We start from the raw sequence: 20,516 nt of genomic DNA on the forward strand, positions 1-20,516 counted from the left end.
ATTGCTCAAGGTTCTCCAGAGTTATGCTGGAACATACACACACAACTATTTTTATGTATATAGAAGATTCAAAAGTCCTCTCTCTTACCACTTCAGGCAGGAAGTGAAGAGTTTCACATTTGTTCTAACCAGTCTCTTGTTTTTCTGTTTGTTTGTTAACAGTGCAATGGGCCTTGTGTTGGCTCTCGTCTGGCACTCCAGCACAGGCAGGTTTTTTGCCAGACGAGAGATGGAGTCTCTGTGCCTTCGGACCAATGCAGTTCCCTCCCGAGGTAGGTCCCACTGGCACCTTGAAAATACCAGAAGCCCTGTCTTCTGGTTCTCACACAATAATACATGATAATTGCCAATCACAATGAATGCTTTTGTCTCACTGGTTATGTAAAAAGTCTCCAGCGCCCTCCTTGGTCGAAAGAGTTAGGAGGGTCATGCTTCTTCTTTCCCCTCCACCCCCTGCATCATAACCATCTGCCTTTTCTGCAAAATACATGCTTTTCTACTCTCTTCCTAATGTTTGAATGTATTTGCATTCATCTGTGTACAGGCTGAAGCTCCAAAGCAGGGGTAGTCAACCTTTTTATACCTACCGCCCACTTTTGTATCTCTGTTAGTAGTAAAATTTTCTAACCGCCCACCGGTTCCACAGTAATGGTGATTTATAAAGTAGGGAAGTAACTTTACTTTATAAAATTTATAAAGCAGAGTTACAGCAAACCCCTATCGCCCACCAGGAAAGCTGGAACACCCACTAGTGGGCGGTAGGGACCAGGTTGACTACCACTGCTCCAAAGGAAAGACATTTTAATTCTGAGGGTTGACCTCATGGTTAGCAACATCAGAACATGTTATACAACTTCATAGCACTGTCTCCATACCCTTTTGTAAGCCATTTTTTGTTTGTGATTATTTTCTAAAATCCAAACATCTCTGAAATTGATCCCAGCTCCCGTGCGGATAATCTTGAATCCGTTTCCCTAAAGCAGGGGTGTTAAACTCCAGGCCCACGGGCCGGATTCGACCCGTGAGGTGCTTACATCTGGCCCCCAGAAAAAAGGGAGCTCCCAGCTTCGTTTTTGGCCACCACGGCTTCCTACAGCCCTCTGCCAGAGAAAAGGGAGTTCGGGGTGGGCACGTGTGCCCTGCCCCCAAGCTCCCTTTTCACTGGCAGCAGGGTTACAAGAGGCTGTTGCGACACAAGTGACATTGTGCTGGTCACTCCCACCCTGGCCACTCCCACCCCATCCCCCGAGGTCAAACACAACCCTGATGTGGCCCTCAATGCAATCGAGTGCCCTAAAGGGTATATGAAAATATTAATGTTTTTTCCTCCCATTTTATGTATTTTTTTTCCATCAAAGGCCTTTAAGCACTCAGAATTGCTGGACAGATGCCTGTGGCGTACACTGGAGAGTCAGTCTGTGGACGTTATGCACTGCTACCTGTGGGAATTATGGCTTCCAATCTAGAAGAGTAGAATGTGTCCGTGTTCATACAAACCAGCCTGTGCAAGATCACTTATGCGCCTGGAGACCAAGGCCGGCTAACTGGCAGAGGTGTAACATCACTCCATGCGAAAATAGTACGTTTTTACTATTTCACACCCTAGTCAATAAGCAATGCAGCAGCCTGAAAAGACCTATTCTTAGGAGCTATTCACACATTCCTCCCTACAAGTATAGGCGGTCCTCGCATAACAAGCGAAATTGGGATCAAAGACTCCATCACTTAACTACTTAACAGTACTTAACTTTTGGCAACCCAGTCACATGACTGCCATTTGCAAACTTCAAAGCCAGCTTCCGACAAACCAAGTCAATGGGGAAGCCAGCAGGATGTCGCAAGTTGTAGTCATGTGACATTGTGCTTAAAGACCATGAGTGAACCACTTCAGTAAGTAATTTGATTAAGTAATTCCATTCCGACTATTAAATAAAACATCACATGACTGTGCTCAACTGAACATCAGTTCCACCCATGGTGTTCAAGCATGAGTCACATGACCACAACTTGCAGCGTTGTCCCGCCCTGAGTTGGCCATGGAGAGGTGGCCACAGCGAGCTGCCTGTGGCAAGTTGTCCCATTCCGTACCTCTACCCCTTCCACTTATCCCACCTCCATCCTGCTGGAAAGAAAGAGGGAAGTGAAAGATTTGGTCCTTGTGTGTTTCTGTGTACAAAAGTGATTCATATATGCAAGAGAAAATGCTTGGTATAAAACAGATCGGATTCAAATAATTTCACTTATTTTTTTGTTACAAATTCAATTCATACCTACTAATTTTGTTAGCTAATTAGCTTTGGCTCTTCAAACATTTATTAGGAGGGGGAGATCGCTAGGACTGATTTCAGCTAGAACTGACAATTCCAGGTTGTCAGGGTGGGACACCTTGGCATTTTATTGGACTTTCTGTACATGTTTAAATTTCTTTTCCTGTTCGCTTTTTCTTCTGGAGGTGGGAATGTCATAAGTTCAGGATCATCTTTCATCTGAGTAACTACAGATGTTCTAAAGTTAGCCAGCCAGCAAGATTCAAGATGAGATTTGTCATTCTCCCCCCCCCTCTTTTTTTTTTTTTACTATTCTCATCCCCTTTTTCCTAGTTGAGTGCAGAGATACCACCAGGTATTGTGAGAAGGTGAAGCAGTTAAAGCTCTGCCAACTGGCACAGTTCAAGTCACGCTGCTGTGGGACGTGTGGAAAAGCATGAAGGCAGCAGTGAAGGAAGGAAGGAAAGAAAGAAAGAAAGAAAGAAAGAAAGAAAGAAAGAAAGAAAGAAAGAAAGAAAGAAAGAAAGAAAGAGAAAGTGAATTTAGCAACCGATGGCCTTGCTCTACTCTGCTCCTGAGAAGAGCTGCTTGAGAGAAGGAAAATTGGAAAAGCAGTTGCCTCGTCTGCCACTTATTTATTTATTTTTCCTTTCTCTCCCTCTCTCTTCTTTTTATTTTTTTCCTGGTTAAGAAATCTCTTTTAACAGAGTCATTTGTTCTTTCTAAAAAAAAAAAATGACCTTGACAAGGTTTCTCTCCTAATGATGGGAAACATGTGCAGCGAGTCACAGTTCATGATGAGGGTGGAGGCCGAAGAGAGAGAGAGAGAGAAAGCATGTTGGAAATGGAACCGTCCAGAAGACATCACTGGGGGGGCCCTTGACGGACTGAAGAAATGATGTGGAAGTAACTGGAGACCAGACGCCCAACTGGATTACTACTACCTGAATTGAAATGGGGCTTGACAGATGCAGAAAGCAAAGATTAAAATGGACGACTGCCACCTTGCAAACGTTGGAACTGATTCTGGCATGCTTACAGTATATCCTCTTCCCAAAATAGGGATTTACTACGGTGAGCTCACTATCACCACCCGGGAAGCTGGTAGCTTGCAGTGTTATACTTGTGACTCCTTGGCATTTTGCCACAGAGGCTCACTAGCAAGAACAGCTGGCCTTTTGGGGCTAGAAATTGGCCATCAGGATGGGGATTACCCATGCCAACATATCCAGAGGCCACTAAGTTGGGGGAAATGTAATTAAAAATAAGGGGAAGTAAGTAAAGTCCTCGCTGTCTAGCTCAGTACTTCCCAAGAGGTTGTTTGTACATTTGAGTAAGTGATGGCTTGTCTGTATCCATAATGAGTTTATCATAGCCATATGATCTATTTTATGCTACAATTTGAGGTTTTCTGCTTTTGTGATCCTCAGGTGGTACAGTTTGACTCTCAAAATGCTACAGTAGATTAAATTGCATTTTCTAATAATGTGGCTGAAATGCATGGGGAGCAATACCATTCAGGTTAGGAAGAAAAGTACACCAAAGATAAAAACTCTCTAACAGTTCATTTTGGTTCCTTGCGGTCCAGATACCAATCTCTTCTTCGCTTACTGAACACTTGGAGTTCTTTTTTAATTTATTTCATTTTTTTAAAAAAAACACCTAACTAAGTATATTGTATGCAGGTTTATCCTGATTACTCTTGATAAATATTCAATCTGATGAAAGTGGAAGAAAATACTCAAGAGGTTTCCATCGCATGTTTCTCTTGGCTTTTGTTAGTAGAAACGAAGTTGGCAACTAATTTTAAAAAGCCTAAAAGAATAAGAAGAAATTGGGATAGAAAACTATATAGTCCATATGGTTCAAAGCGAGTGTTAAAAAAAACCCACAAATATTTTGCAATAATAAAAGAGAAAGTAGGAGGCAAACCCTAAGAGGAATAAGTGAACTCATTTGTCCCAAAAAGTTTTTTGAAAGAGGTGGGCAACCCCTGTTCAGCTTCACCCCTTCTCTACGATGGAAGGGCAACATAATCTATACAACGGTATAGATTTTCTCCAAAGCACCTGAGGGCAGGACAAGAACAAACAATGGGTGGAAACTAATCAAGGAGAGGAGCAACTTAGAACTGAGCAGAAATTTCCTGACAGTTAGATCAATTAATCAGCGGAACAGCTTGCCTCCAGAGGTTGTGAATGCCCCAACACTGGAAGTTTTCAAGAAGATGTTGGCTAACCCATTTGTCTGAAATGATGCAGGGCAGGGGTGGACTGCTGCCGGCGTTACTGCCAGTTTGCTTGTGTGCGCCCTGCGCACTTCACTCACGTGTGCGCATGCTACACATTGCTTGCGTGTGCACAGTTGCCAGTAAATTGTTCTGTGCATGCACAGAACATTAGAAAATGACAAAAAAAACATGCCGGCAACAGCATGGGCGACGCAGGAACCGGTTCAGGGGCTTGGCCAGCCGCCGTCCCTACCGGTTCGGTGACCCAGTCATAATTTCCCCTACCAGTTTGCCCAAACCGGTGCAAACCGGTAGCAACCCACCTTTGGTGTAGGGTTTCCTGCTTAAGCAGGGGTTGGACTAGAAGACCTCCAAGGTCCCTTCCAACTCTTTTTCTATTCTACATTAAAATTAGAGGTTCCATGAGATTAGATCATGTTTAAAATGGATTGCTGGTGCAAAGTAATCCTATTAATCCTTGCTGCTGTGATGCCCACTACGTGGAACAATGCAGAGGTAAATTATCAACATCCTCTCAGACCTGATGAAATATACTAACTGAACTCTTTTCTCACTTGATGCGGATGACTCAGAGAAAGACAATCAATATATGTAGGTGCTTCATGATCCTTGTTTTTTTTTTAAAAAAAAAAGAGCTTTTCTTTTTAATTAAGCAGGATGAAGTTCACAAACTGTGCTGAATTGCTTGGAGCCAAAACACGGCAGCTCTGAAATACACTTCTTTGGAAGAATAGAAGCTCTGATTGACAGGCTGTTGCAGCAATCTTATAATGCCCCTTCATTTAGACCAGGGTTGTCCAAACTTGGGAACTTTAAGACTTATGGACTTCAACTCCCAGAATTCCCCAGTCAGCCATGCTGGCTGGGGAATTCTGGGAGTTGAAGTCCACAAGTCTTAAAGTTCCCAAGTTTGGACACCCCTGATTTAGACTCTCTCACTTAGGAATAACTGCATGGCTGTTTGCTTTCTGGATGTTGTCAAATGGAGCCAAGTGCCTTTAAGAAATTTGCTCAGAGTTCACAGACTCCAGATCTCTGCTATTCATTAAGTTCATCTTTTTTTCCCCAGATACCCCATGAGGCTTCCCCCCCCCCAAAAAAAAAACCCTACTGTGACTACTTTTAGAATTGCAAGTCAATTCCTTAATGTGACAGAAATCGCAAAATGATAGGCTGTTTTAATGAAGAGTAAGAAGTCATTTTGGAACAAAGTGTGTGGTGAAACATGGGTTGCCCCATGACAGAACTTAAACAGGTTATAGACTATATTTTCTGCCTGCTATTAGTGGTTTCTGCTGGTTCGAAGTGGTTCTTCCGAACCGATAGTGGAAATGGCGGGTGGCCCTGCCCACCGACCCCGGCTCTACGCTATCCCATTTAGGCCCTTTTTTTTAGCCAAAGTGCATGCAGAGAAAGCTCAGCGCATGTGCTGACAGGGTGCTTGCCGGCGAAACATGAGTGCACTCACATTTGCAAACTGGTAGGGCAGATGTGAATACCACCCCTGAAAGGCAGTCTCTAGGGCAGCCATCAGGTCTACAGTGTCCTTCACACCATTTAGAGCCTGGGCTAAAAGCGGAACAAATGAATGAGCTGTTTCCCACCGACGCTGACACAGTAATGATAAAAGAAGCATGTGATTGATTTGTCTTGCTTTGGGGAACTGACTCTGACACAACATTTGGCAGGTGTGATAGTTTTTACCCAGCACTGATTTCTCCAAGCTACAGTGGCTGTACACCTCTAATAAACTATCCAAAGCTGGGCTTCAGTAAGATGAAGGATTGAGCATCTGTAAATCAATTGATATTTTGTATTTGCAGAGAAGGGAGGTCCTTCAAACAAGATCATGAGTGGTGCGGTGGCCTAGAGGTGAAGCTATCGCCTCACAACAGGAGCTTGTGAGTTTGATCCTAGGTAGAGGCAGATATTTCCTCTCTGGGCACAACGAGAATTTATCTGCTGAATAAAACTCCGCTTGGGTGACAGGAAGGGCATCCGGCCAGTAAACACTCTGCTCCATTCAGTTGCCCTGACTCCACCCCGCAAAGGTATTATGGGGTCATTAAAAGGAGATGATGATTTTTGTACCCCAAACATCTTCAGAGTGGGTAGGTGGACTCTTCAGTTCTGAGGGTTTGGTTGAGCACAAGCACTATAAAAGGCCAGACCTGCGGCTTGGGTGTGTTTGTAGAGGATTCTTGGCTTGTATTTAACCGTAAAATGTGTGCTGAAGGTAGCATTGATAGGTTGCAGCTTTTTATTACCTGTATATTTTAAAACAGGTCTGGAAGTTCTCTGATGAGGTCAATGTCAGGTCCGCCAGATTTAAATTGCCTTCTGTTTTGGGCTTTCCAAAATGTATCTGGCAGAGAATTCGCTCTCTTTTCAGATGGGTCTCTGAATTACTGTGTTGCTATGAATCAATGCAACATTTATTTAAAAAGAGAGAGAGAGAACGTCTTTGTATGTTATGTAAATGTATCATATGTGTGTGTATTTATTAGAATTTCTTGTATAAAAAGTGCAATATAAATAATTGTACATTATTTTGTCCAGATGAAACTATTGGGGGGGCAAGAGAAGAGAAGAGATTCTTCTGTAATACATCTGCAATGTTTTTGTAATCCCGGTAACAATGTATTGTCTGTCCTTGTTTTTGTATTTAACTTTGACCACATTCATTTCGTACAGAGAAAACCACAATGGAGGGGAGGGGCTTGAGGGAGGGAAGCATGGAGAGAAAGCTTATATTCCGCAAACGAAAGGTCCCTTTTACTTAGCGGTAATGTGGTGGCTGTTTTTTTTTTCAATAGAAAAATAAATAGATTTCCATTAGAACATCGGGTGTCGGTAGCTAAACTCTTTTGGATGGTGGCCTTTTGGAAATTCTCTGTGAAATAAATCCAGGGGACAGCATTCAAATGGGTGCAGGCAGGGGTGGGCTTCAAAAATTTTAATAAGGGGTTCTCTGCCCAGTAGCTGGGTGGGCTTGGCCATGGTGGTCGTGGCCTAGTCAGCTTCCTGCACCCGGGGGGGGCATTTTTGTCCTCCCCGGGCTCCGGAGGTTTTCTTTGAGCCTCCAAGAGGGAGAAAATGGCCTCCCCAGGCTCCAGAGGCCCAATGGAGGCCGGAAATGGGCCTTCCTGAATGTCCTGTAGGCCCATTTTTTCAACTTCCCTGAGCCTCCACACGCGCCCTGCACTTATCTGCATCCAAAATGGGCCGCGTGGGGACTCTTGGGAGGGGAGGGGTGGGCGGGGCCAGCCAGGAATGGGATTTGGGGGTTCTCCGAACTGCACAGAATCTTAGCTAGAGGTTCTCGCGAACACCCAGCAGCCCACCCCTGGGAGCAGGGTTTTCGGGATGCCCTAATATAAATGTAAATGAGGCTCCCGAAGAAGATGGTTTCCCTCTTTATTTCAGCACAAACTCAAGGTAGGCCTCTTTGTGTTGTCAGTGCCACTTAATGCTCTTGCAACCCAAAGACCTGAATTGAAGCAAAGGCAGAATAATCCAGTCCTGACTTCAGTTGAGCTGTATCCAACTCTGAGTTGCCTTCCCACACACACGCACCCCACACATACCCCCCAGAGATGGCTAGATGCTCTGTTCCATTTGCAAACCCCAGCTAGGATCCTCTGAGTCAAATTCCTCCAACAACAGGCATGTCTGTAACTGTGCTAAGGCTTGCGGCCTATGAATGTAATTACAAATGTTTCATGAATTGTGACTTGGCAGCATCCATGTAAATCTCTTGTTAAGCTTAACAAGTACTTCAGGAGGCAGCTCCCCTCCCCTTTTTTTTAAAGAAAAAAACTTGTTTATATAATTTTTTTTTGTACAAATAATGCATCTTATTTATTTACTTTCTTGTCAGACTGGTTCTTTATCATTTCCTCTGGAGTTTTGGGGATTACAAATATTCACAATTCCTTTTCTGTCTCTGTCTGAAGAAAAACATAAATCTCTGAGGACGTGGACAGAACATTCCAGAATCCACAGCCATTCCCATCCTAAAGCCAGAAACAAAACAAAAATCTGAATACTGGAATTATCTCCCATCTCTCCCCCAATTTTTGCCAATCTCCTTTTCTGAGTTCGGGAATCTCCAATTTTGGAAAGCCATTAAAAGGGCTTCCAGGAAGGTCTTTGTTTCAAAAGGCCCTTCAGCCTTCCATCTCCCCATTGTTATTGTTGTGGCTTTATCAAGCTGAAAAAACTTCACTGACAACCAATTGCTGAAAAACAAAACAACAGAGATCTAGAAGGGCTGTAATCTATGGTTACTATTAGTAAAACAAAGTACTTTTAAGTTTTTTAAAGAAAAGATTCAAGTTTAACAGTTTCCACTCCTGCTTCCAACACAAGGAGGTAGCTGTTTTAAATGCCACATGGCATAAGCAAGGGAGTATTCAGCCTCACAAATTACAATGTCTCTACACATTAGATTCCAAGAACCCACAATTTCTACAACCGGTGCTGCTTCTCATTTGATTGAAACAAAACATTTCAGGATGCAGGAAAATGTAGCTGAGTTTCAATGAATAAATCAGCATGATACAAAAATAGAATGTACAAAAAACTTCTAATCTGAAATAATAGGGTGCCCCTGTCATTAGTGTATTTACTCCGTCAATATTTGCTTTTAAAGGCCAGGCATTTCCTATAAATCAGCAAAATTGTGTTCGACACTTCTGGATCTTTAGAAATAGCAAAGACTTTGATTGTCAAGGACATTTAGGGATTAATATAGCTAGATATTTATAGACCACAGGCAAAATATAAGCATATACGTCTAAGGTCTTGGAATCTAGGAATATCAGAATGAATTCAGATAACTCAAATACTTTGTTAGACTTTAGGAGTTGTGTGCTGACCCATCTGATTGTGATTAGAAAACACCAAATGTGCTTTTGTTCGCAATGTAGCAGAAAGTTGGCTCACTGGACACATCCAACCCTTAATTCCCAGGTAATGGCTGGTCATTAGGAGCTTCCTTCTAGCTCCTACTCTGGTTGAACTGGATTTAAAAGAGGTGGGACAACGGCCGTATAAAGTACCTTCAGAGTTTATGGCAGACTATTCTTAAAGAATTACTGCTGTGGAAATGAATGGTATGATTTTGTCCTGCGAGGTTCATACCTGGTTGTATTTTAATTTTAAAAGAAAAACACGCAACATATATAAGCTAGAACATTTCCTGAAACTGGCTAAATACTTCCCACACTCTAAAGAGCCAATAAAAGTAAAGACTCCCTTGGTGTAGTTTTCTTGGCCGGAATTAGGAAGTGGTTTGCCTTTGATTTCTTACAGAATGTTTTCCCAACTTCCAAGTCTAGTCTACAGACCTGAGATGGGAGATCTCTAGTCTCCCATCCAAGTGTTAGCCAGTTCTAGGCCTGCTTAGCTTTTATAAGGCAAAGGGAGAGCAACTAAAACCAGTTACACAGTGTTATAGTCTCTGCAATCCACACTTCCTTAATCTCTTACACAAAACCCTCTGGAGTTGCCCTGATACAATAAATATCAGGCGTTTAATTGAGAGAGATACTAGAATTTGGAGAATTTCCCAGCCAGAGTAAGTTCATCATTTGCATCCAGCATCAGATTTAGTAAGAAACTATATTATACGTAGATATTGCATGGAACAAAACCATAATCATACCTGTGTCAGGGTTCCAAGTAACACTCCAAAAGAAAGAAGATTCTGTGGCTTGAGTTTCACCAAAGTTCCATTTTATTAGAGATGTCATATTGTCACATCTGGGAAAATCCGAATCTGAAAGTTTCCAGGTTTTTCCCCACCCGAGTGAAAATTCAAGCCCTACCCAGCACCCACATGTCCATCACATGATCCAATCAGGTACCATCCAAAACAGGAGATGCCTCCCAGTCACCTAATCACAGCTGAAGGGCCAGTTGACCTTGACTTTCTGAGAAAGAATATTATTATGGCTACATATCACCCACACTCTATAAAATCCCCCCTCCCATTTTCCCACAGTAGAAAATGTGGCAGGCCTGAAGTCCAAAAGATAAAGGATGGCTTCCAGGTCTGACAAGCTGGTCTTCTGAAAAGTATCTTCCAGATCTTTCACAAGACTAGAGATAAAGAAGATGGTTACCTAATTTGGCTGGTCATGAAATTCCTTGATGCAATAATTTTGCCAATTGCTTTTCATCTCAAGAATAATTTCATAAACAGTTACTTAAAACAGGTATTCACGAAACAGGATAAGAAATTCTCCACATTATAAACATGTATCCGCTATGGCTTTTATATAAAAGGTGATTTTATATAAAAATATAAACAGATTTGCCTGCTTCAGAATCCTGATCAGTGGGGTTACAAAATGAATCTTGCAAGTGGTTCATATCTCTGTAACATAACTGAGCAGAGATCTGATCTACAAGTTTCCTACAACTAGCCCAACAATCTGTCGACCTAAACATGCTGGTGAAATGTAATAATGAAGTAATGATGAATCATGACCATCCTATTTTACCAGCAAACTCTGCTTTCTATAGGCCCTGGTTCAAAATTCTCTCAGTTTAAAAATAGCTACAGAATTCATGTTCTAACTCAATTGATCAAGGAATGCAATACATCATATACCAAGACCTTTGGCAAGCCTTCAACATGTTCTTCTTACTGAAATGATAAAATCATGAGTTATATGATGCTTCTGTTAGATGGATTCATAATTCACTCTAGAAATGCACCCAAAGACTACTGGTTAATGGCTTTATGCAAATGAAAAGAATGGTATTTAATTACTGGAATGCTAAGTTCTGCATTTAGCAAGAAAAAAATAAGCACAAATAGAGGATGAAAGATTTCTGGCTTGGTAAGAGTTCATGAAAAGAGATTCTAGGAGTTGACTACGAATGAATCATGAGCCAGCAGTGGGACGCAGTTGCTGAAAAAGTAAACGATCGCTTGTTTTGGATGCCAAGTAAGTGCATGGCCCAAGTGGAGGCTCTGGGAGGGTGAAGAACAGGTCTCCTGGAAGTTACGGAAGTCCAGAAATGGGCCCATTTCCTGCCTCCAGAGCCCCGGGGAGGCCATTTTTGCCATCCCAGAGGCTCAAGGGAAGCCTCCGGAGTATGGGGAGGGTGAAACACCCCCCACCATTGTGTAGGAGGCCGAGTAGGCCATGCCCACCCAGCAACCAGGTAGAGAACCAGTTGTTAACATTTTTGAATCCCACCTCTGTCAGGGATACTGAGGCATGTTAAAGAATCTGGCTATGTATGGCCTACAGAAGGGATTGCCAAGGGACGAGATAATAGCATATTTCAAATGTCTGAAGGATTGTCATGTCAATTTTAAATTTATTCTCTGTTGCCTCAGAGGGCAGGACCAGAGCAATGGGTTGAAATTATAAGGAAGGGGGTTTAGGCTAGATCTCAGGAAGAGCCTCAGGAAGAGAGTATGACCTGTAGGACCAGCAAACAGAATTAGCTGCCGCACGAATTGGAAACAGATGGAGCTTTCTTTCACTGGAGGTCTTCAAGTAGTGTCTGGATGGTCATTTGGCATGGAGCTAATGGATTCCATATTGAATAGGGAGTTGGACTTATAGATCTCCAAGGGTTTTTCCAACTTGGGATTCAAGTTAAGAATGTGTCTGATCATTCAGTAGCCCCTAGAAAATAAACTTAAATATATTGTGCACATTTTCTTAATTTCAATGGGAAAAGGCCCGAAGACTATTCAGTTTAGCATAGCAACCATAGCTGTCCAACCACATCAGTCCAATCACATTTGGTGTAACTAACTTGAGCCATTGGTTTCCAGATGCCTTGCTTGTTTATTAATTTAATTTGTATGCTGCCTGACTCCCATTGTCTCTATAACTCTTAGAACAAGGCAGCCGATCCAATCGTTTCCTTGTTCTGCATATTCATAGTTTCATTTTCATAGTTTCCCTGTTTTGCCCATTTACTATCCAATATCATGCTTGGCTTCCAAATCCTCAAGACCAAAAATACTGCTTGTTTTCCATGTTAATTCAAATTATTTCCAATCAGAAATGTGACACCAAAACCAATTAACTGCCCCTCACCAAGGAAGCCTGAATTCCCACACCTCAAAGCAGATGCTGTTTATCTTAGATTGGCCCCCAACTAGGGCATGAGGGACGTGGTGGCTCAGTGGCTAAGATGCTGAGCTTGTCGATCAGAAAGGTCGGCAGTTCAGCGGTTCGAATCCCTAGCGCAGTGTAACAGAGTGAGCTCCCGTTACTTGTCCCAGCTTCTGCCAACCTACCAGTTCGAAAGCCTGTAAAAATGCAAGTAGAAATATAAGGACCACTTTGGTGGGAAGGTAACAGCGTTCTGTGCGCCTTTGGCGTTTACTCATGCCAGCCACATGACCACGGAGACATCTTCAGACAGCGCTGACACTTCGGCTTTGAAACGGAGATGAACACCGTCACCTAGAGTCAGGAACGACTAGCACATATGTGCAAGGGGAACCTTTACTTAGGGCAACAAAGTTTATTCATTTGTTGTAGCAAAACCATGTTTTGCTAACGGCTTTCACTCTTTTACAATATTAAAAAAAAACATCAGTTCTAGCCAATGAGAGCAAGATTCTCTGGGCTTTCTCTTGCTTGTTATTGGAAGTGTCCTCAGAAGCTAGTTCAAAAAAATCTCAAGAAGGAGGCAGTCAAACCTCTGCCTATTTTTTATGAGTTTAAAATAGGTGATGCTTTGATCAGACCAGGATGGCCCACATCTTGGCTTTCTGACATCTCTGGGTCAAATCTGAAGTGAACCTGGCCATCTTGTACTGCCTCAAAGTTGCCACAAAGCCTGAGAAAGGAGGGGAGAAGGGAAGTAGATAGTCCATCTTACAGTCATAATAAAAAGTTTTCCTGTGGGAACCAATGTCATCGTAACAGGTGGCTGGTGAAGGAGGAGAGGAGCCTGCCAGCTGTATTCATTGGGCCATGTGGCTGATGACACTAGGGAGGAGGAAAGTTTCATTCTTTTAATTAGGTGGGAACTTTCAGAATTGGTTTCCACCAGCTATGCCGATGGGATGTATCCAATGAACATGTTTTTAGAGGGATCTACTGGCCTCAGAGTTCTGCTTTCAATGAGTGCATTACTCAGAACACTGACACTCTGTTTAATAGTGTGGCCTCCTCCCTTGGTTTATTCCGGACAGGGGATGGGGACAGGATTGGTGTACCATAGAGATCCCTGCCAAAACCTTTGGCATGATTTCCTCCTTCAACTTCGATTAGGAGCCTGCAGAAAGGCTAATGAAATGAAATGAAATTTCAGTTATCATTGTAGGGAGCTATTTTAGACCTTTTGACCCAGTTATCCTAGGGGTGTCCACAGAGGGGTCAAAAGAGTCAAGCTGGGGGCCACAACCATGAGACAGAAGGTCAAAACTGGGTCTTGACTAGTGATGGGATTCAAAAATTTTTACTACTGGTTCTATGGGCGTGGCTTGGTAGCATGGGGTGGCTTGATAGGCATAGCTTGGCGGGCATGGCAGGAGAAGGATACTGTAAAATCTCCATTCCCTCCCCACTCCAGGGGAAGGTTACTGCAAAATCCCCATTTCCTCCCGATCAGCTGGGACTCGGGAGGCAGAGAATAGATGGGGGCAGGGCCAATCAGAGGTAGTATTTACCGGTTCTCTGAACTACTCAAAATTTCCACTACCATTTCTCCAGAACTGGTCAGAACCTGCTGAATACCACCTCTGGTCTTGACTGCATGGTTTGAACGCGGACATCTTTGATCCTGCTGTTCATTCAGAAGCTCACATTAGAAATCTTGAGAAACATCAACCTGTAAGAAAGAATTAAAATATTTACGAACGTGACTAGAAACCTGTTTATGGCATAATATAGCAGCCCACATTCATCTGGCAAAAGAGGCAAAAATTCTGAGACTGAGGTTTTCAGTGCCATCTTTTAATTCAAGGTAACCAATCATAGGCTTGGACCCAAATTCCTGATCTCTAGGTGATCAAACCGATCAGTCCTAGAGGACTGACTGCTCTTTAGAAGGCCAGATCCTGAAGATGAAACTTGAATACTTTGGCCACCTAATGAGAAGGAAGGACTCACTGGAGAAGAGCCTAATGCTGGGAAAGATTGAGGACAAGAAAAGAAGGGGACAACAGAGAATGAGGTGGCTGGATGGAGTCACCGAAGCAGTAGGCGTGAGCTTAAATGTACTCCGGAGGATGGTGGTGGACAGGAGGGCCTGGAGGAATATTGTCCATGGGGTTATGATGGATCAGACACAAGTTCGCAACTAACAACAACAAAGGGAGTTTCAGATCAAAAACTCACAGCCATCAGCATACCTACCTTCTCCGTAAAACCTTGCTGAACTCCTACGTGCCCTTTAAGGGCTGGAAAGCAAATGCTTATACAGTAGGTTAGATCTCCAAACTTCGTGGAAAACCAAGTTTTATTTTCAGCTTAAAACGTCCCTCCCCCTTTCATTGTAGTTTGATATAAGACCCAGCTAAGTCAAGCTTTTTTTTTTTCATTTTTCTTTTTAACTCAAATATAACCCCTGGTGTATTTAATTGGGCTTGGTTTTCAAGGAAGCAGCTTCAGGCTGATTTAAAGAGCTCAGCATTACTGGAGCCCGGAAGAGCTGATCCGATATAAACTAGCAGTCATCGTGCAGTAAAGATGTCTGGCTGAGGAGGAACTAAGTGTCGGAGGACAGTGATTTAATGTGCCTGCTTGGGACTGGAGAGCTGGTCTCGTTTGCACACTCTGCACTGGAGAAATGTTCGCCTTCAACTCACCTGGGGATGGAGAGACACATTTCTCATGCCCTCTTCCAACCCTATAAAACGGTCTGTGGCCGGGAGGTTCCCCGCCAGCTGGGCTTGACCTCATGCTCCACCCCACAGTCGGGACCCAGGAATGCCAGGTGAGCTGAAGTGCACAGAGAAACTTCAGATCGTTTGATTGCTAATGAAGGGAAGGTGTGTTTGCCCTTGCCAGGCGAGGAGTCTTCCTGTGCTTGGCCTAAGGATTAAGTGGTGGGAGGGGGACTGGCTGTCCCCAAAAATCTGACATTTCCTCTTATCCTTCTCCCGAGCAATCTATTAAGCCCATATTATTTATTTATTTATTTTTATTATTTGTCAAGCTTGTATAAGATAACAGATATAAGTATAAACATGATTATGAATACGTGAAATGGATACGAATAAATGGGAACATTAGGACAGGGACGGTAGGCACCTTGGTGCGCTTATGCACGCCCCCTTACAGATCTCTTAGGAATGGGGTGAGGTCAGCAGTAGATAGTCTAAGGTTAAAGTTTGGGGGGGTTTAGGGAAGAAACCACAGAGTCAGGTAGTGCATTCCAGGCATTGACCATTCTGTTGATGAAGTCGTATTTTCTGCAATTGAATTTGGAGCGGTTTACCTTATGTTTGTATCTATTGTGTGCTTGTGCATTGTTGTGGTTGAAGCTGAAGTAGTCATTGGCAGGTAGGACATTGTAGCAGAGAATTTTATGTACTACACTTAGGTCAGGCCAAAGGCGGTGTAGTTCTAGGTTATACAAGCCCACAATTTCAAGCCTGGTGGCATAAGGTATTCTGTTGCGAGCAGAGGAGTGGGGGACTCTTCTCGTGAAATATCTTTGGACTCACTCAGTTGTATTAACCATTAATATTAATTAAAATATTAATTGTATTAATATTTGTTTAAGGGAAAGACCCTGTGTGATTGCCAGATATTAATTTCTAATACTTTGATTAGTGAAACATTTATGGGTTTGCTAGCTTTGGGTTTCCCCTAACCACACTCCACTAGATAGATAGATAGATAGATAGATAGATAGATAGATAGATAGATAGATAGATAGATAGATAGATAGATAGATAGAGATAGAGATAGAGATAGATAGATAGATAGAGATAGAGATAGATAGATAGATAGATAGATAGATAGATAGATAGAGATAGAGATAGATAGATAGATAGATGATAGATAGATAGATAGATAGATAGATAGATAGATAGATAGATAGATAGATAGATAGATAGATAGATAGATAGATAGATAGAAAAGGCCATTGCAAATTTGCTAATTAAAAGAGGCCTTTCAGGAACTGGGAGCACTCTGTGCCATTGTGATACGAGAGTTTCTTTCGAGCTTCTTTATTAGCTGGATGGTGTTTTTAGCAAGGGCATTGATGTCCCCAGCCAAGAGGCCTCTTAGTATTATCCATGTATTCATGTGGTATGTGTTTGTTTATTAGCGACAGAAGTGGGTTTCAAAAAATTTTACTACAGTTTTACTACAGTTTACTACAGTTCGGTGAGCGTGGCTAAAAGAGGGCATGTGACTGAGCGGGCGTGGCCAACTTGACATCACTCACGCACACTTAGTCACATGACTCCCTTACCAAGCCATGCCCACTGAAATGGTGGCAAAGTTTTGACGGGGGAGGGGCCTCCAGCCTCGCCGGAGCTGAGGGAGTGCCTGAAAACTACCCAGTAGGAAAAAGAAATGTTTGTCCTTCGTGGCCCCCAGGAACATTCGGCAGGCTTCAGCAGGGCTGGGGGAAGGCAAAAACACCCATTTGTGCAAAAAATGGGTGGAAAACGGGCCGTTTTTCACAAAAACTGAGGGATTTTCCCCTTCCCACAGCCCTGCTGAAGCCTGCAGAGTGCTGCTGGAGGCTGAGGGAAGGCAAAAATGCCTCCGTTTTTGCGAAAAATGGCTCACCTCTGGGACCTCTCTGGGACTGGCATGCACACACCATTAAAAAAGAGGAAAAATACATTTTTTCAATGAAGATTGTTCTGCGCATGTGTAGAACAGAAAATAAAGTTGGCGGCGCCCAGGATAGAACCGGTATGGTCACTTATCCGGCCGAATTACTACCTATTTGGCTGAGCCAGTCCAAACCTGTAGGAACCCACCTCTGATTAGCAACCTTATCTCCTGCCACTGAAAGAGGCACAAAATGACTTACCACAAAAGTAAAATCAATATAGAAATATAATTAAAGTTAAATGAAAACTATAATTAAAATTCCATTTAGAAACTCAAAAGAATAAAATAGCCAGCAAGATTGTCCCAGCCTCAGCAGCCATGAATGACCTTTGATCAAATTTATCAATTTTGACTTGATCTCAGCAGGAAGCAATTGCTTAAATGTTCCTTAAAAGGGAACTACCGGTACTTACTGGTGGCTCTTACTTAGCAGGGTATTCCAACAATGGGAGCAATTTGTATAAAGGCCACCATTCCATCTGTAACTAATACCAGACAAACCATTAACCATTGGTTATTGTTTCAGAGTTATATACTTATCTAAACAGAGAAACAGAATGGCCAAAAAAATCAGTGGGAGTGAGTTACTCTTGATTTCCTCATTGGGTTTCCTTGTGAAAAGTTGGCAACGTGTGTTCGAAATCTTTTTCTTCCTTCCTACGTGATTCCTTCCTTCCTTCCTTCCTTCCTTCCTTCCTTCCTTCCTTCCTTCCTTCCTTCCTCCATTCACCAATCCATACCCCCATCCATCCCTCTTTGTTACTTCCTTCTTTCACTTTCTTCCCCCCTTCCTCCTCCTCCTTCCTTCCTTCCTTCCTTCCCTCTCTCTCTCTCCCTTTTCAATTCTCCTTTCTTCCTCCCTCCCCCCCTCCTCCTTCCTGCCACATCAGGTTCCATTGGCTTAAGGATCACAAAGCCAGCAGGCAAGTGACTGGGAGCCAGATAGGGGAGAGAACAATGGACTGTGCAAGTGGCCAGTGCACGTACAGAGACACCGAGGGAGGTCGCATGGTTAGGGGAGACATAGCTGAGCAATTTGCCCCCTTCCCTGCTGGCTTCCACGTTGACTTTCTCCCTGTAAGCTTCCCACATGCAAAGAGTTCAGTATTGGGACGGTTGCAGGGAACCCAACAATCAACTTTACAGCTCCTGCCAGCTTCCCTATTGTCTCCTCAGAAACTGTCACAGAAGGTTGGAAATGAAGATAACATGATTGCGGCAGCAGAGCTGAAGTGACAGCAGTGCTAAGGTCCCCACAATTTCCCCAACTTTCATTCACAAAAGAGTTGTGACTCCCAACAGTCTGTAAGTTAGCCCATTTAAGTTACCTTGATTCATTGCCCTATACCAAGGGGTGAAATGCTACTGGTTCGTCCGAATCAATTGCAAAAAAAATGCTACCGGTTCAGGAGAACCGGTATTTCCGACAATCAGCTGTGATGCACGATTTATATTAGCTAGAAAGCAGGATTTCCTGGTTTGTACCTAATCTAAATTGCGTAGCACAGCGGATTTCCCCCCCCCTCGCTGTTTGCTTACCTCTGCAGGCATGCTCGGTAGCAGGTTCCACCCACCCGCCTGGACGTCATCACATTGCTTCATGCGCTCACATTGCTACTGAACTGGTAGCAAAGGTACACTGATTTCACCCCTACCTATATCTCCAATGTCACCCAAATGAAGGTTAAAGTATGTATTTTTTAAAAAAGTGCTCAATAAAACAACCAGGCACTCAATTTTGCTTTTCTAGAACGTTAATTTTTTCCAGTTCCCTGAGAAATGGTCCGTCCCAAGGAAATTAGTATTATATTAATTGCATTCATTACAGAATAGAATCATCTGTCTGTTCCAAAGCAGGAACCCTTCAAGCTTTCACCTCTATGTCTTGATTTAGCCGGTTGCCAGAGAGCGCTAGCTTTGAGTTCGACGCACGTCGGGACTGCATCCCGGTTGACGTTCGGAACCGCCTGTGGCCGCCATCATCGATCTTATCGAAAACGTAACCAGGTGGCTCTTTGAAAGAGGCAGGGCATATATGCACGTCCTTTGCTGTGTAACTTGTGCTGTAGGTGGTGGCCTGAACAAACGGCACATGAGGTCTGGTCGCTGGCAAGCAGGGCCGGAAGCTCTTGATGGAAGGGAGCGGGTGAGGAATGTAATGGGTTTGGAAGGAGGTCATCAGGTCCATGGGCTCGGAGGGCAAGGTGATCTCACAATGTGGCACAATGGGCTTGGGTCTTTCGGACTGCCAATGCTGGAAGTCTTGCTTCATAGTGGAGAGGTTGCCAAAGGGTTCTGTGTGTTCGGCAACCCGGGCCAAGGGTTTACACGAAGTTGCCGGGCGCCCATGAGGATCTCCATAATGGGTCTGCACTGTCGTCTGGAGGTCCATCCTCTCTTTAGGAGGAGTGTAAACCACTGGCTTCCTGGTGATGCGAGCAGCTACTGGCCATGCTAAGAACTTCTCCTTGAATTCAGTAGTGCCTGTAAAATTGCCTGAGTCTGGCTTGACATAATCTGGTTTCGCGGACTTTGCTGGCTCTCCTGCTAACCCTTTATAAGAAAGATTGTGGGTGGTGAGCCCATCAAATGGAATGTCGCAGCTCTTGAATGGCTCTTGGGTATGGACGTAGCGTTCTGGGATGCAGTGAGGGACATAATTCAACTTATAATTGGTCATGCTCTCCAAGGGGACCTTTGAGGTGGGAAGAGACCTCACAGGCTTAAAGCTCTTGGTGGTGACCAGCCCTTTGTATGGGTAAGCATCCTGGTTAGTGGTCCTGTGATCAAATTTTTTTTCCGGTGGACGGTAATTGTTCTCTGGTTTAATCATCTCTCTTTTCGCCTGATTCCATGCCACATAATCAGCTGAAATGTAAGCAGATGTGATTAAAGGGGAGCTCATTACTCTCAAACATTCCCGCCTCCATGCTAATAAAGAGCAATTTTACTGCATTCAAGCAAACAATAGGACAGGAAAAAAATGAAAATGGTTCTTTTTCTATTGGAATGATGGCAAATGACTATTTAGCAGTAAACCACATAAAGATGGAGTCATGGGAATTGTTAATGGAATGAATATGGAATCAGCCAACTATACACTCATCATTTTGTTATTTCTAATTTTATCAATATTATGTTACTATCCCATTGCCAGAGAGCATAGGTGGTTAAGACTTCAGCTAGAAACCGTTATATCCTAAGTCC

At 43.3% G+C, this 20,516-nt stretch overlaps 2 protein-coding genes across 3 annotated transcripts in view; one reads left to right on the forward strand and one right to left on the reverse strand.

Moving 5' to 3' along the window:
- LOC309387749 (ADAMTS-like protein 1) overlaps nucleotides 1–8,386 on the forward strand; it is a 267,422-nt gene extending 259,036 nt beyond the window's left edge. For both annotated transcript variants that reach the window (XM_081944501.1, XM_081944502.1), the window contains 3 exons: nucleotides 163–272; nucleotides 1,359–1,579; nucleotides 2,601–8,386. In XM_081944501.1, the coding sequence (XP_081800627.1) occupies nucleotides 163–272; nucleotides 1,359–1,579; nucleotides 2,601–2,707 (438 nt within the window). In that variant the 3' untranslated portion in view covers nucleotides 2,708–8,386. The remainder of the gene's footprint in view (nucleotides 1–162; nucleotides 273–1,358; nucleotides 1,580–2,600) is intronic.
- A 10,783-nt stretch (nucleotides 8,387–19,169) lies between these two features.
- SAXO1 (stabilizer of axonemal microtubules 1) overlaps nucleotides 19,170–20,516 on the reverse strand; it is a gene marked incomplete at its 5' end in the record, with an annotated part of 37,059 nt that continues 35,712 nt past the window's right edge. The window contains one exon of the mRNA XM_081943835.1: nucleotides 19,170–20,177. Coding sequence (XP_081799961.1) covers nucleotides 19,174–20,177 — 1,004 coding nt within the window. The 3' untranslated portion in view covers nucleotides 19,170–19,173. The remainder of the gene's footprint in view (nucleotides 20,178–20,516) is intronic.

This window comes from Natrix helvetica (genome assembly GCF_964273705.1).
Source record: "Natrix helvetica genome assembly, chromosome: 2".
Classification (NCBI taxonomy): Eukaryota; Metazoa; Chordata; class Lepidosauria; order Squamata; family Natricidae; genus Natrix; species Natrix helvetica.